Source organism: Cariama cristata, unplaced genomic scaffold (genome assembly GCF_000690535.1).
Source record: "Cariama cristata isolate BGI_N322 unplaced genomic scaffold, ASM69053v1 scaffold8726, whole genome shotgun sequence".
In the NCBI taxonomy this organism is placed as follows: Eukaryota; Metazoa; Chordata; class Aves; order Cariamiformes; family Cariamidae; genus Cariama; species Cariama cristata.
In genome coordinates, this window is record NW_009620347.1 from 6,148 (window position 1) to 21,610 (window position 15,463).

At 38.3% G+C, this 15,463-nt stretch overlaps 1 protein-coding gene across 1 annotated transcript; it reads right to left on the minus strand.

Moving 5' to 3' along the window:
- Positions 1–1,574: 1,574 nt before the first annotated feature.
- CHRNB4 (cholinergic receptor, nicotinic, beta 4 (neuronal)) lies at positions 1,575–14,898 on the minus strand. The gene is made up of 6 exons (XM_009701593.1): positions 14,693–14,898; positions 9,855–10,000; positions 8,001–8,045; positions 7,765–7,874; positions 3,793–4,765; positions 1,575–1,715 (listed from the first exon to the last, which is right to left on the minus strand). The coding sequence occupies exons 1-6, from the start codon at positions 14,745–14,747 to the stop codon at positions 1,575–1,577; spliced, it is 1,470 nt and encodes a 489-aa protein (XP_009699895.1). The 5' UTR covers positions 14,748–14,898.
- Positions 14,899–15,463: the final 565 nt, after the last annotated feature.

The window sequence follows — 15,463 nt, forward strand, 5'->3', positions numbered from 1 at the left end:
CTTTTTCGTTGTATCTTTCCTAAGCTGCCACGCACCAGTCGATGCTGCAGTGCTCAGGCCCCTGGGGAGAGCCCTTCAGTGCTCAGAGGTGGGGGAGTGGAGTGGGGGTGTTTGTGGCAGCAGTGCTGGGGATTTCAGCACCTGGGCAGGGAGGGAGTGAACATAGGAATCAGCAATGGTCCCAGAGTTGCTCTGAGCAATTGGAAAGGTGTTGGTGTAGCTGTTTTGGCATTTCTAAATCTATGTAGTTATCTGTAGGGGTCTGGGAATGGTGATCTAGGTAGAGCTGTAGCTCAGTTTTGATGAGGGCAAATGGAGTCGGAGCTGTCTCCATCTGTGGCTTGTTGAAGAATACAGGTTTAGGTGTCAGCTAATCCTCCCCTGGGACAGGTAAGCCTCAAATCACCTTCACGAGTAGTAGTGGATTCTAACAGTTTGTTCACCAGTCATTAGTTGTACTTATCAATGGTGATAAAATTGTTATGTTCTGACAACACCCCAAGGAAAAGCTGAGATTGGTTTAGCTTGAAAAATGCCAGGACTCCACTTTTCTTTTTGCAGATTACAAGCTACCTGGAACAAAGTGTGGTGGGATTGTCCTGTGACAGGAGTCTATGGCCTTGATCTGTCCTTTGTCGAAGACTTTAAGACTGCATATGTGTTACGTGCTTTCCTAGCTAATTTGTGGAGGATTATACTTAAATCTGCATTAAAATCTCCCCAGGAAAACATGCAGATCTGTTTGTTCTCAGGTGTTTTCTCCTCATTCTAGCTGCCTTTCACAGTTGTCTTCTCTAGATGCTTTCATGTGCTCTTAGCCTTAGATTCAGTAAAGTTTGTATGAACCCCAGTTACATGAGCTGTTAAAGTTGCAGGAACATTTCAGGACTAAATCTATATAAATGAAAATTTTACATTTTATTTATATTTCATCATCGAACAGAGTATATACATGTTTGTTTATCATATATTAAATTGGCCTCTGTTAATCAATCAGCTATCAGAGATGGAAAGGTGAGAAACCTATTAGTGGTTACCTCAGAAGTATGTCTCTGTTTCTCAGTTCAGTTTTAAATATCATACTGAAACAGCTAAACAGTGATTCTACCTGTAAAGTGCTTTGTAAATCAGACACAAATAGTTTCAATGCATTTGAAGGAAATAAATTTCGTAGCAATACCTTCTTTGTAATAAGGTAATTGCAGTATTCTAAGGAAAGAAAGTGTCCTTCCTGAGGCAAAGTATGCAAAATACTTTTTAAATAATAATCTTTTTGAGCCAGGATGGCATATTGTACAGTAAAAACCTTTCTCTGTAATGTTCAGTCTTCAAATAATTGAAAAAAGGGTCAAGATATCACCAGAAGTGCTGAACTCATTGCAAAAAATAATATTTTTCTGTTTGTTATGGGTTTTTTTCCCCTATCACAATAAGTCAAGTTCTACTTTCCATTTCCCTACTCTAAATCTGACGTAAGAGCAACTCAGTTGGCATCTCTGTGGATTTAACAGAGGGGAACTGAGAGCAGAATGAGACCAAATATCTATGTAAATACTGACAATTTTAAATTACAATTAAGGGTTCATGGCAGCAGTGTGGTTTTGAAAAAGTGGCTGCAGAAATAATCCAACAGTTCCCAGGACACAAACAAGGACGAATATCCAGAGAAACAGCCTGTCCACTACCATGGCAACATACTTCCAATCTTCAATGACCTGGAAGAAAAAGCCAATTAAAGATATTAGCAATTAGTCATATTCTTTTGCTCTTCCTCTTGCTAATGCCAAGCTTTTGTTTACAAAAATAAAAGGAAACAAATATCAAGGTTCAGGGAATAAACTGACTTTAGGTTTGGGAAGGGATTTTTCTCCTGCAACCATTCTGGGCAGTGGAGAAAAATATTGTAAATATTTCTTAGCTGTCTTAGATGCATCAGGTACTGAGCGTGGCTGCTTGCTGGAAGCCAGTCCAGAAGGACCCACAGTATAATCCAATTAAGGATTTTTTTTCTTTCATTTTAGTTTGCAGATGCTATTAATCTCAGTGTACAAAAATAGATGGTGTTTACTGCTGTTAAACAAGATTAGCTTCAGAGTTCTTATCAGCAGTCATCTTAATCAAGGGTTTTAATGCATATTAATACGGTTGCTTTTATTAAAATCCCTTTTTCCTTGTATATGTTGTCTGTGAAAGTCATGGCTTTAGATTCTGTTCTCAAACTGAAGTGACTATCAGACTACTATTGTAAAGGAGGAATATATCAATCTTCATTTGCATCTCAGGAATTATTTTTTTTTCCTCTCTCATAGATTCTAGTTACACAAGGGACATCCTCACTTAATTGACAAGCATGATAAAGTCATTGATCTCATGTCTTATACTGGAACATTACATATTTTTCCTTCAGTGCACATTTTTAATTTCCACTGCCTCTAAGGGGAATTGTGTGCTTCTGAAATCAGACTATAGTAAATGTACATGAGCAGTTGTTATCAGACTGTGGTAATTAAAGAAGAAAGCAGAGATTAAAATTCTGGATCTAGAAAAGTGATACGTAATATCAGAGGACCTTGTGTGAAAAGCATTCAATTAATTTTTAGTGTGTAAAATACCCTTGAAAATTGTTCTTAATATCAAGTGGAAGCTTCGTAGATCCTTTAGTGTGCAACATATTCTTGCAAGAATTTCTGAGCTATTAGAAATCTTTTTTTCTGCTCTATGAAGTCTGCTTCTATTCAGTCGGTTTCAGTGTTTACAAGCTCATGTCTAATGTTAATAGCTGATCTTCTTTATTTATATTGACAGTAATTTCAGTTAATAGAAAACATGAACTACTCGGTGCATGCTCCTCAAGGGACTTCTGCAAGATCAGAAATCAGACTTTATTTAATCTGCTTGGCTGAGGGAGGGAGAGCACAACAGGAGTAGAGAAGCCAGAGTCTGACTGGGATCTGGGTCAGAGAGAGAACGCTGATAGGTATGAGGATGATTTTTCCTAACCATGGGTGCTTATCTAAACAAAACTCTGAACTATCTGAGTTTTTCCAAGCATTATTCACAGTGTGTTTATATCAGTTTTAGTGTGCTAGCTAGTAGCACATGAGTAGGGCGAGTGAATAGGGCAGCAGCAGCACTGCTTAAACACATCCTGGATAAAGTACTTCTCATAGCCAATAACAAGCCTGATTTAACTCAAGTGAAAGAATTGTCAGCTCTGCTGGCCTTAGGATTCCGATCCTACCCATTGTGTTTGCCATATATGGACAGATATCTTAGCCTGGAGAGGGTGTTTGCAAAGGCATTTTACCAATTTTACTGAATCCTCCTTCTATGCCCAGTTAGGTAAATAGATGCTTGAGCTGCGAGTGGATTGTTTCTAGTTAACATGGCCTGGCCATGGGTTGAGTCACAGTCTCACAGAATACAATGGGGAAAAATATTCTTTTTCTGACCTGGAACTGAATATTATTTTTTTCCCCTGCCAAACGCTACTTGAATATGACAACACAGCTTTTTCAAGGGTGTTTCATGACTTACTGGGCAATCAACATTCTGTCTTTGTACAAATAGCCATGTTACTTTCCAAGAGAGTATCGGTGTTTACCAAATTGCTATTCATTAAGTTTTTTTAACAGCAAAAATTATTTCTTCCTATAAGCTATAGCGCGAATCTCTCTAAAAACTTTAGAATAGCTAGGGAGTTCAAATGTGCTTTCTGAAGAACAGCATGTTACAGAGGAGGACAGGAGATGAAGTTTGGAAAGACCGGGATGATTTCTCATTTTTACTTACACTCTGGTCGTTGTCATCACTTTTCATGTGCTCTGCTATAAAACTGACTCCATCAATTGCTTCTTGAACTTCAGGAGAAAATTTTGTGCCTGTTCTTAACCTAAAATCTCGATGACTGCTGACATTGTCAAGAGTTTCAGTGATTTTCATATCATGTTTGTTGGCAGAGGCTGTATTCAAAAAATAGGTAGAGTTCTTGTAGAAGTTGGCTGGCTCCATACAAGGATTCTCTGCTTTTGTCTTTTTGCAATTGCACAGCTTTTGCCGTGGAGAATTATTTTCTGGGCGCTTCATGAACAGATAGGCTGGGAGTCTTTCAAGGAAAACCACCTTTACCCAAGGGGGCATAGTGTGAGTACTTGGAGATCTATGGTGGACATTCAGTACACAGACACTAGTAACTATTGAGAAGGTCACTAGTACCATTGTAAACATGAGATACTTTCCAATCAGTGGAACATCTAGAGATGTTGGAGGGACAATTTTGGAAATCAGCAGCAAGAACACAGTCAAGGCAAGCAACACAGATATGCATAAGGTCATTTTTTCCCCACAGTCTGAAGGCAAGTAGAACACCAGGATGGCTAAGGATGTAATTAGCACACAGGGAATGATAAGATTGATGGTATAAAAAAGTGGTTTCCTTTTAATAATGAAGTCATATGTCACATCAACGTAGTTGGGGTCCAAAGGATTTACAGTCCTTCTTCCTGGGAGTGCTACAATGTCCCACTCTCCACTTGGTGTAAAGTCGTCCATGCTTGCCATGGAGGTTTTAAGCACCATATCAATTTCTGTATGATCATATGTCCAAGACCGGAACTTTAACGTGCAGTTTTGCTGATCAAATGGGAAATGTTTCACTTCAATCTTGCAGGCACTCTTGTAAATGGCTGGTGGCAACCAGCGAATGCTTCCGTTATTCTTTACAATTGCATTTGTGTATAGTGAAACTTCGTATGTGCCATCCGCACTAATGAAACGAGAGGAAAGAAAAAGGAGAGAAGATAATAAAACATTAAGAGGAAGAATGTAGTTCAAAACAGAGGAACTCTGACATTCTTGGTCTTGTGGGCCTCAGTTATTTCTGGAATCAAAGTTTAGTAATATTTTGATTTTGAAATCTATGTTGTAAGGAGCTATGACTGGACAGGGAGATTAATGTATACATTTCTCCCAATCAGGGAATTGATATTTGGTCCAATACTTGCAAAAAGTATTTAATTAAATTATTATTAAATAATAAATATGCATATTTATTTCATCCAAATAACTCAAAGTATTTTGTAAATGTTTGTCAAAGTAATTAAGGCTTATTACATCTTTGAAGGCTGAGTAAAAATTAGGTTATCCAACATGAAAATGGAGGTACCTTTGATCTGGAACACAGCCACTACTAAGAGCACACAGCAACACTCCTAAATGACTTGGATGAGGAAATAAGGATGAGCAGTGTTAGTTAGAAATGCAGGGAGAGTGTAGGCAGAGGAAATGTGATTATATGGTTTATAATTTATTGTGTCACTCTAGCTAATGTTTACTTATTATAAAATCAGAATAGACAAGCCACAGTGTTCTTTGTGCCCACAGTAATCTTGGCTTTGTATCTCCCCCAACTGCTGAACTTCCACCAGGAGAGTCTCCTACATTATGATGGGCCCTTTAATTCAGGGGGAAGATCATCATCAGTCAGTAGTCAATATCTTCTTCTGTCCAGTGTTTCTGGGCAAACAACTCAAGGCTGTTTAATCTATGAAGTATCCTGAAGTAGAAATGTGAAGTGGTCAATTGCTGATAAATATTACTGAAATTTAGTGTTTCTGAGTGTATTCACTGCATCTTGTCAAGCGTGCCGTGCAATGGCTTTCAAACTCAGCAATTGAGCTACCAAAAGAAAGTGTAACAGTAGCAAGGAACAACTATTAGTGGCTCTCTTTCTTGACACATGAGGAAATTCAGAGGTTTGTGCCTATGTCGAGCAAGTGCTTTTATTAAAAACTGGGTTACCCACTTTGTTAGACTGCAAAGAAGAGACTGGACTAGATACATCCCACATGACTCCTTTTGATAAACAAATATATAGGTAAAGAAATGCACATAACCTAAACACAGTATGTTATGTGCAAAAATGTAAGATCAAACTCACTGCAAGTGAAACGAATGAAGTTCAACTGACTATAGTTAAGTAGCACCCTTATATTTGAGTGGAAATGTGGTCCTTAAGAGTTAATAAAAAGTCTAATGAATCACTTGTTGTTTGACAAATCCTAATGGAAAATAGAGCTATTTCGGTGCTAAGGTTCATTGTTTTGGTTTTTTTCTAAGCAGGGAAGTGCTACAAGTATCCAAGGTTTGGAACATGTGCAGCTGTTCTCCAGGTCAGTAACATTTGGCTCTGGAAAGGCCTCTCGTTGCAAATGCTGGTGCCTGGCACTGAGCTGAGACCCTGCTAGCGAATTCACATAGGCAGTGAAACAACCAGATGCAGAAGTGAGTGGTTACAGCATACATGGGTCATTAGTTCATTGCCAATAAAATTGCTATGTTTTAGTAAGGAACTTGTATCTTATATGTCTGTATCTCCCCAAGTTAGATTTATCCTTATGCTGTACAGAGGCTGGGCTGCTCGTGCTGTCTCAGTGCTCTCTGCAGTCTTGTGCACAGGCTACATATGGACAGAGCGGTGGGGTGTGCGGATGCTCTTTGTGTTTTCCTTAGCACCTTCTTGAACTGACTGATGCCTATGAAACACTGCTTCAGCAGCAGAAAGTGACAGGGGGTTATTCTTTCTCTAAAATTTTAATTTGCAGCTTTGTGCAAATGTAAAAATCTAATATGGTGAAGCTAAAAACTTGTTCCTGTACATTTAAGAAGCCTTCTAAAACTGTTTCTTTCCATTCTTACAGTCCATTGAACAGTATCATTTGGGGAGTAAGGAAGAAAGAAGTGGAGGGTGGGGACACAATTTACCAGAACAAGATTTGACCAGGCAAAGTACATCCTAATCCACTGGCTAAATTATTTTGTGACTAATACAATACTTTCAAGTATTTCTCAAATCTGATTTTCAGTATTAGGATTCCAGGGGCTTAACTCAGTTATATATAAACTTCCTAGGTTTCCCATCTGTGTATGTTCATAAACCGTCATGTGTTCATGAATTCATTGGTTTTCAAAGTATCATGAAAGTATATCATAAGTTTTGATCATTATTTTTGTCCCCAAAGACTTGATATCATCCACTTTAAGGCTTTGCTAGAGACTTAAAAGCAAAACAAAGCAAAATTGTTTGAAAGAACTGAAGTATAGTCTAGCACCAAGCTTTTAGTTTTCTCAGTACTGTAAAGCAACAGGGTCAAATGTTGACAGATTTATTATGTATTCTATGTATTCTTATAATTGATTTTTTAATGCTTTATGAAAATAGAACATAATTTGGTTTTATAAATTAATATTAACTCTTGGAGTTCTGGTACGTGTGAACTTTATAACAGATTTATGTCCTGGAGTCTGTGGTGGAAAGGGGGGTGGGGGGAGGGAAGAAGAAGTAGGAGACAAAAATGTAGCTCAGAACCTAAGATGTCTGATAGAATTCCAGATGTCTTGTCTTCTTGCAAACGTGACCAGTGTACAACTGCTCTTGTACTTACAATTCATGCTTTTCATATAGTCTAGTTTGATTATAGATCTGTGTCTTGATAGCGAGCCTTGTCATAGATCTTCTGGTGTTGTAACAGCTCGCACTGCAGACATGCTCCAGGTCTGCTGGAATTTCTTTAACCAGAGCCCTGATTTTACTAAAATTATCTCTGAGACCAGTACCCCAGTCAGACATACTTGGTAATGGCTAAAAGTTACAAAATTCAGTTTTAGAATTTTATCAGACCTACTTCATTGGTTCTGATGCTTGTTTCTTGATACATGGTTAAAATTTTGTTCACTGTCTGCATAAACTGCAGATATTTTACTTACTTATTGTAAAGCACAATGTCTGGCAACCAGATGTGTTTTGCAGGTATTCTCAGCTTATTTATTCCTTCATAGTCAGAGGGCTTCCAAGCCAAACGATAATCAATCCACTCCTAAGACAAGAATTGTACAGTAGTGATGGGAGTATCCAGACCAGCACTAACAAAACAGTCACTGTGATGGAGTGTAAGTAGTTGCATTTGTGGTTTGCAAGAGCATGCTTCTGTGGGTTTGGTTACCTGGTTCAGCCAGACATTTGTAGTCATGATCTGCTCCCGTTCATTCTGCAGGGAAAAAGAAAGAGAAAAGTTGTACTCTAAAATGTTTCACTTTATTGCAGTAATAAGGTTTGTTTGGTGGGCTTTTGAGGATATTTCCAACAGTGCAGCATGATTTCGTCTAGTGTATTTCAAGACAGGTGTTTCTCTGCTGGTAAGATGGCCAGTCTTGTGCACATACTAATGATGATAAGTGTAGAGCTCTGAGTGGCTTTTAACAAGGACAGTTGTGACTGAAGTGGGTGTGGGTGTTTGGGAACAATTACCACCATCCTGCCGAGCTGATTTCCACCACCACAACCACCACCCACCCTGTGGATTTGATTTGAAACAGAAGACACATTTGAAAACCAGGAAGGCCTAGACTAACTTGTGTGAGGTTTATTTAAGGTATGCCATGTAAGCTCTCGGCAGGCTCTGCTTCACGGAACTGGTGTCTCTCCCGAGTGCAGAAGAGCAATCTCTCTGCAGCAGATCTGTATGGCTGGGGCTCTACTGAAGTGACAAGGTAGGAGATCAAAGAGTCAGGAGGATTTCTGCAGGAAAACAAGTTAATTCTCCGATCCTAAAGATGCCTGAGATTGATAGAGCCTATAAGATGCCTAATTTTGCTTTCTGCTTGAAGAGTGAGGATACAGAGGGATAGAGACTGATGAGCTGTGCCATTCTAAATCCTTGCCCATTCATCTACTCTCTTCAGGTTGTTGGTCGCTGGGGTCTGTGGGGGCAAGACACCTCGGTTTTTATGCCCAGCATCTGCAATCTGGGAGGACAGTGTGCTAGCAGTGGCAGTGCACTGTGTGAGGAGGCATGTCTGTGTCCAGGTGGAATTTTCCAGGAGAGAGGGAGCACTTGTCCCAGAGTCATCTGGTATATGTGACAATATATCCTGTATAAATCAGCCTGCAAGTGCGTATGAAAACTCATCTGTTTGCACAGTTTCCCTTATGTTCCATCAGTATCTCTCTGCTTTCTTCTTGAATTTCAGAATGTAAATTATATAGGTCTCTTAAAGTTTGCAGCAGTCCAGTCACTGGCCCATACACAAATTCTGGCAGGGAGGCAGTCATCTGCATCCTCTTTTTCATACAAGGAGAGAGCAGCAGAGTTGAAAACCCTGGTTCAAGAAATTATTCCCACTTATGTGCTGGATCTTGTTCCTGCTGCAGTTAACGCTAAACCTCTCTTGTCATTGAGGTGTGTATTCGTACCTTGGAAGAACTGTTAAACACATGTTAACCTTGTGAGTGAAAATGTCTTTTAGACCCATTGAAGTAATTTTTATTGAATATGAAGAGTTGCTTACACGAGGATTGTTTTAACCATGTTAAGCTATTCTAGCCAGAACTAACGTGTCTTTTTCTTCACAACAGTTCACTGTTCTTTGCTGATATGCCTGATATGCCATGAGATTTTGAGCTGGCTTTGTAGCTTGTTTTCAGGCCATTCAACCACATTTCTTTGATGCAAGCACCAGAACATGGTTTAGCATTGTGTACATGGTCCAGGATAGATCCTGAGCTGGTGTAACTTGCTGTACCGAAAGCAGTGGAATGATTGTGATATTTTGATCAATGGAATTTTATTGGATGAAGATCTGGCCACTGTCTTTTATTACTTAGACATAGATTGATCTCCCTGTTGTAGCTGCATTCTGAAGTATAAAGCCAGTGAATCACATGTATAGGCCCTGCCTACTAAATATTATTATCTAAACCAAAAAATAACAGGGACATGATAATACCAATGTGGGTTTTACTTAAAGTGCTGTGCAGGTAGTAATGAATTAAACGGCATAGCCTAATTGGAACTTACCACGCTGATGAGCTGTGCCAGGGAAACCTGCAGTTCTATGGATACCAACTGGGATGAGTTGACAGCTGGTCGAATTAACTTATTGTACCTGTCAGGACTCAGTAGGTGGTTCATTAGCTTTTCTTCAGCGTCTGCTGCGGTGCTTCCTGTAAAACGTCACGTAACAGGATTATAGAAGGGAGACCAAGTGACATGATGTAGAGATCACAGAATTTCTGTGCATCAGATCATCTTCATGAAATAATGAGGACTTTTGATTTTCTAAAGACTATAGGCTTGTGTGAACAGAAAGATATGGTGCTTGCACCAATATCTGTTCTGCTGACTTTGATTGTCTTTCACAGAGCATAGATCAAAGCAGATAAATTGGAACCCTTTTTTTTTTCCCCCACAGTAAAATGTGAAGCTCAAATTGATAGATACTTTCAGGAGTACGTTTAGAAATAGAAACTGGGAGTAAACCATGCTCTTAATAACAGAGGAAGAACGTTTTGATGATCCAAAAGCAGGGAGTCTGGCTGTGACTTCTCTCTTTAGTGTAGTAGGAGACAGCTTTAATGTTGTAGTAGAGTTACAAGCACATGTACAAATTGAAAGACTCTGATCTGTGTAGGGAAAGGATGAACTCCAGGGATCGTAAGGGTTTTTTAATAATTGGGAGCTCCTTGGTAGCTAGTGATGTTTCTGTTTCAGAACGATTTTATTTGAAAACCTGAGGCAATATGTAAGCCTTATTTTATGTGGACACAAACCCCAATTTATGGACTAGAACAAATACCGTAAATCTGAGATGGCCAAAGCTGGAGTTCAGTGACTGCAAAATATAGTATCTGCAGGATACTATCAAAGAAGTATGAATATTCTCCGTGGAGTAGAACAGTTTATGGCAGAGCCCCAGAGGTAACTGCATCTGTTCCCATGTCCTTGCATGTGCCTTTTAAAGCTGTTCTAGTGGACTTTTCAAACCACTATTGACCACATAATAATACTGATAACTGAGGTCCTGGTAACGTCCTGCCAACAGAATTGACCCAGAGAGATTCTGTTGTATGTTGAGTAATTCTGTTTTGGGTTATACAGCTGACGGTGATGGACACAGGTGTTAATGAAAACAGATTCTAATGCAAGTGATAGAATGATTCTTCCACAGGAAAGGGCATCTAACTCAACCGTAGATATTGCAGGAATGAGGATAGTGTCTCTACAGCATATTTGCTTCATTTTTCCCCAGAGCAGTTCCACACAGTAAAAAACCACTGGCCATGCAAGTATTTTAAATTTGTGGTATATTAATTTGTTCTGTGTTTTTATGTTGTAGCATATCCATGAGATCCAGAGAAAGGCAGACATCAAAAGGCCAGGATCACAAAGGCAGCCAAAGTTTGTGTACATTTCTAGAAGGTGCCTAGATCCCATGTAACTGGGCTGTAAGTTGCTAGGAGGAACAAGTCTCTCTTGAAACTTGGTACTTCTGAATTCTACTCAGATTAAAAAAATACTATAAGAACTTCTTGTTTCTGATGCAGTAAAAAAGTGGAGAGATGTAAAAGGAAACCTAACTGAACAGATTTTTCTCATCTAAGAACAGCTTTTACTCAAGCTCTGGGGAAAGGTTGAGATAAATATCAGGCTTGTTTTAATTCTTTTAAGACCGTCATATGCTATGGCATTGTTAGCACAAATTTTGTCACTTATGCTTAACCATAACATTGATCTTCAGAATAGGCTTCTCAAATATTTCCCAAGCCATTTGCAAAAACAAATTTGGATGAATACATCTACTTGTGGGGTCAGTTTGTTTTTTTGACTCACTCTTGCTTTGTACCTCCCTGCAAGTCATTATAAAATCCTAGTATAATGTGATATTTTAATATTATATTTATTCTCAATGTAAGCCTGCCTAATCAAAGGCTTAACAAGCTAGAGCTATGCTGGTCCTTGCTGAGCTCCAGATGCTGTTTTTTCTTGTATATTGCAATCAAGATAGAGCTAAATTTGACACTGTAAAGAAAATGGGGCTGGACTCTAGGAATCAATTGATCTGTGTTTATTAGGATAGGTGAGAAGCCTTGTGGTAGCTAGAAAGAGAGTCTTGGTTAAATGTATTTTATTGTGTTGTTTTGAGTTTGTGGGGGTTTTTTTAAACAAATATTCCCGCTGTGCATATGTAAGTGACATAAGCAGATGGCTATAATTCAAATATAAATAAATAAATTGTGATTTGGTTTGTTTCATACAGCGGCCACTAAATGCTGCCAGCAAACACAGTGAAGTCTTGTTTGAATTGTTAAGTAAGTTTTCACTGTGTTGCCATCTTCTTCTATAAATATTCTAGCATGTGGAGTATTTGCTAAACAGGAAGTAAGAAGTAGAAACTGCAGAACATTTGCAGAAAGCTAATTCTGAATTTGTAGTAATCCTATTCTCTGAAACCTGGTTTTAGTAATCACGGTTGTCTGGTCTGCAAATCAAAACATATTGCGGGATCTGCATATCTGATGAGAACAGCTCGGATTTCAAAGTACTGACTGTCAATAAAATTTATGCAGATGAATGGCAGGCTATGACTTAATTATAGAAAGTGATTTGTTAAATAATTAATCCCTTTAAGAACTTATTATCTGTTCTTAGGGAAGGGGTTCCTGTAATGAATAATCCTCATAAAAATGCCATCCCATCCCAACCTTTAAATAACTTAATAATCAGAAATAAAGATTGCAGGGGCTACTCTCTCAACTCACGCAGATGCCTGTATCAAATACCACTAGATGTCAGCAGTGCACTGCCTTAAAGGTTGTTAAGCCAGTCTCTCTGTAAATACCGTGTAAAAAAAGGAGTGATTCTAGTATAATTTTTATGATCTATTTTCCATTACCAATTTACATATTAACCAGATGAAACCTAATGAGAACAAAATTACCAGGCATTCAAGTTCATCTTTATATGCATTTCAGGATATCAGTAGCCAGGCATTTGAAACTCCTCTTTTTTCCTCTCAGAGTTGGAAGAAATTGAAAGTGCACAATTTCCCTTGCAAACTGGTTTTTTCCAAATAGCAGTAATCACCAGAAATGTTGCAGATGGTAGACTGATGCTTTTAGACAAATGATTTTAACAAGAGTGATGAAGCACTCCTAATTTTGGGGATGGAGTGGGTTTGTGTACTGAAAGCCATGATAGAGAAAACACATCGGGGTGAATCCTGAGCTAGGAAAATTGTTTTAGCTTCACTGAACACACTACACATCTGCTCCATGACAAGGAGAGCAAATTGCCATGTAACTTGCAGTACACATTCTCCAGTAAGTTTGGTTTCTCTGCACGAGTATGACTGTTAAAAAAAAAATTGCATCAGAATGCTTCCAATTTCACAACAGAAGAAACAAAACCACAGACTTCATTCACTCCCCTGTGCAAACTTTCCCTTTTACATGGTCTAATTTAAACATATAAAATGAAATAGCTAGTCATCCTGTGTTACATTGTTTATTTTCAGTGTAAAGACAAATATGGTGGAGTGATTTCCACAGAACAGAATAAAGAGCAATGTGACAAATACAGGTAAGTGCACTGTTATCACTGTCTAAATTGCAAAATTTAACATAAGGCATGTTTCCTCCATTTCCCTGACTTCAGTTATTGTAATAAAAGTTGAAATAGCGTTTGTTTAGAAATAATATATTCTAGCATATGTTGTCATTTTTGTTCTTTCATCTCTCACAGATAACTTATATGGACAATGTTGAAATACCAAATTCCCATCTGTAAGTAGTAAAGAGCAAGCGAGAAGCAGCAATAAGACAATTTTATTATCTTCTCTGAAATTACTTGATGATGTTGTTACTTCTTTGCATACTCTTGAGTAAAAACCTTAAGTATTTATATAACCTCTTAGAACAACACATGCTAATTTGGAACACTTATTGTTCCAATGGAGTAGTGAATTTACTGTATTTGAAAGACTATTTTAATTTCTATGCTGCAATTAATGCAAATAACAAAGAAATACTAGTGAGTTTAAAAGTGTGTAATCTAAGAATCTAAAGTAGGCCCTCACTCTTCATTTGTTACAAAGCATATGTTCTCCAAAGTTGCCTTTCAGTGATTGAAGAAACAAAACAACTGTGGGATGAATAAGTAATTATGGGAAAGGTGTGATTTTTGTCTCCGTTGAGTTTGAGCCAGTTTCACTCTGAACACTTCAGTGGAGTCTGTGGGAAAAAGCTCCCATGGTAAATGGACTATTTCATGCTGCTGTCGGGCTGTGCGTGTTGGCTAAAACATATGCAAGAAATCCTAGAGGACTAAAGAAAATGTTCTTGATATATTTCCTTTTTTTTTTTTAGCAAATATTTACGTATTTCAACTGAATTTAAACTATATACATACTAATCAAAAAATTAGGAAGTATGAGCTTTGCAAAATATATGAACTTGAGCCAATAATTGTAGAGAGATGAGATCTGTCTTATTTATGGTTCATGTCATGGTTCATTTTTTATTTTTTCACTCTCAGCACAATACCTGCTTTTCCCATCACAGATGATCCTGGGACCATCTGAAGGGATACTATTTAGTGATTATCATTGTCATCTCTTACTGTTCTGTCATTTTATGTCCAACTTACTGTCTGTCCATATCCATTGTAGTGGATTTGCTGATACCGAACAAGCCAGAAACAACACTAAAATAATCAATTTCATGCGTCCTCTTAAAGTCTGTAACCTACTGAAGTGATAGTTAAAAATTGTCTGAGACCTTATATCACAGTACTGCCTCCTACCCCCCCGAAAGCTATCGCTGTTCTGCAAACTGTATCTCAAAGAAAAGATCACTTACCGTTAAAATAAAAGGAGCCCACTACAAAGAGAAAGAGGGCGTACATATTCCTCATTGCAATAACAAGAAGAGGTGGATAACTGTTCTTCAATTAAGACAGCTGGCAATAGGCTCTGTTGTCAGGGATGCACAAGGAAGAGATGTAAAAGCAAACCTGAATCTTGGAGGTATTAAATGCCTGGAAAGAGACAGACAGTAGGACCTGGCAGAAGCATTCTGCAAAGTGGAGTTTTCGTGAGCATAGTGGTCCCTCCCCCTTTGCAGCTGTTTAAAGAGCTTTGTGAAGGGGAAAAGCACATAAGAAGAGGGAACATAATGTGATAATGTTGAATAAGAGGAAATGAAAGAGCAAGCTAAGGAACATGATCTGCAAAATACAACTGCTTAATTCTTGCTACTAGATAATATTTAGAAGGCTTTCTGGTTAATAAGTGCAATGGGTGGGAATAGCTGTGTGGGAAGAGCTGGCTATAACTTTGTGCCGTAAGACCTGTTAGCAAAAGACAAGTCAATAAATCATAGTCCTATCAGAGGGTAATTTTCTGGGTCTAGAGAAGAAGTTGATTGCCTACTGCCAACCCTTTTCCACTCCAAAGCCTACACATGTGATCTCTCAAAGCAGAACTCCAAAAGGCTTTTTGGGAGCCGCAGGAGGGGAACAGAGAATTTGTGTCATTAGCATTTGACAGGATTTTTAAAAGAAAGCTAAAGCAGCCTGTTGAGAAATAGCAATAGCTATAAAGGCACTCCAGAGAAGCATTAGAGAAATTC

Excerpts from the sequence above, each read along its gene's own strand:
- CHRNB4 (XM_009701593.1), bottom strand. The coding sequence starts at position 14,747 with ATGAGGAATATGTACGCCCTCTTTCTCTTTGTAGTGGGCTCCTTTTAT. Across the intron at positions 7,875-8,000 it reads CAAATGTCTGGCTGAACCAG|GAGTGGATTGATTATCGTTT; the intron begins GTAACCAAACCC and ends TTCTTGTCTTAG. Across the intron at positions 4,766-7,764 it reads GACATTGTGCTTTACAATAA|TGCGGATGGCACATACGAAG; the intron begins GTAAGTAAAATA and ends TCGTTTCATTAG.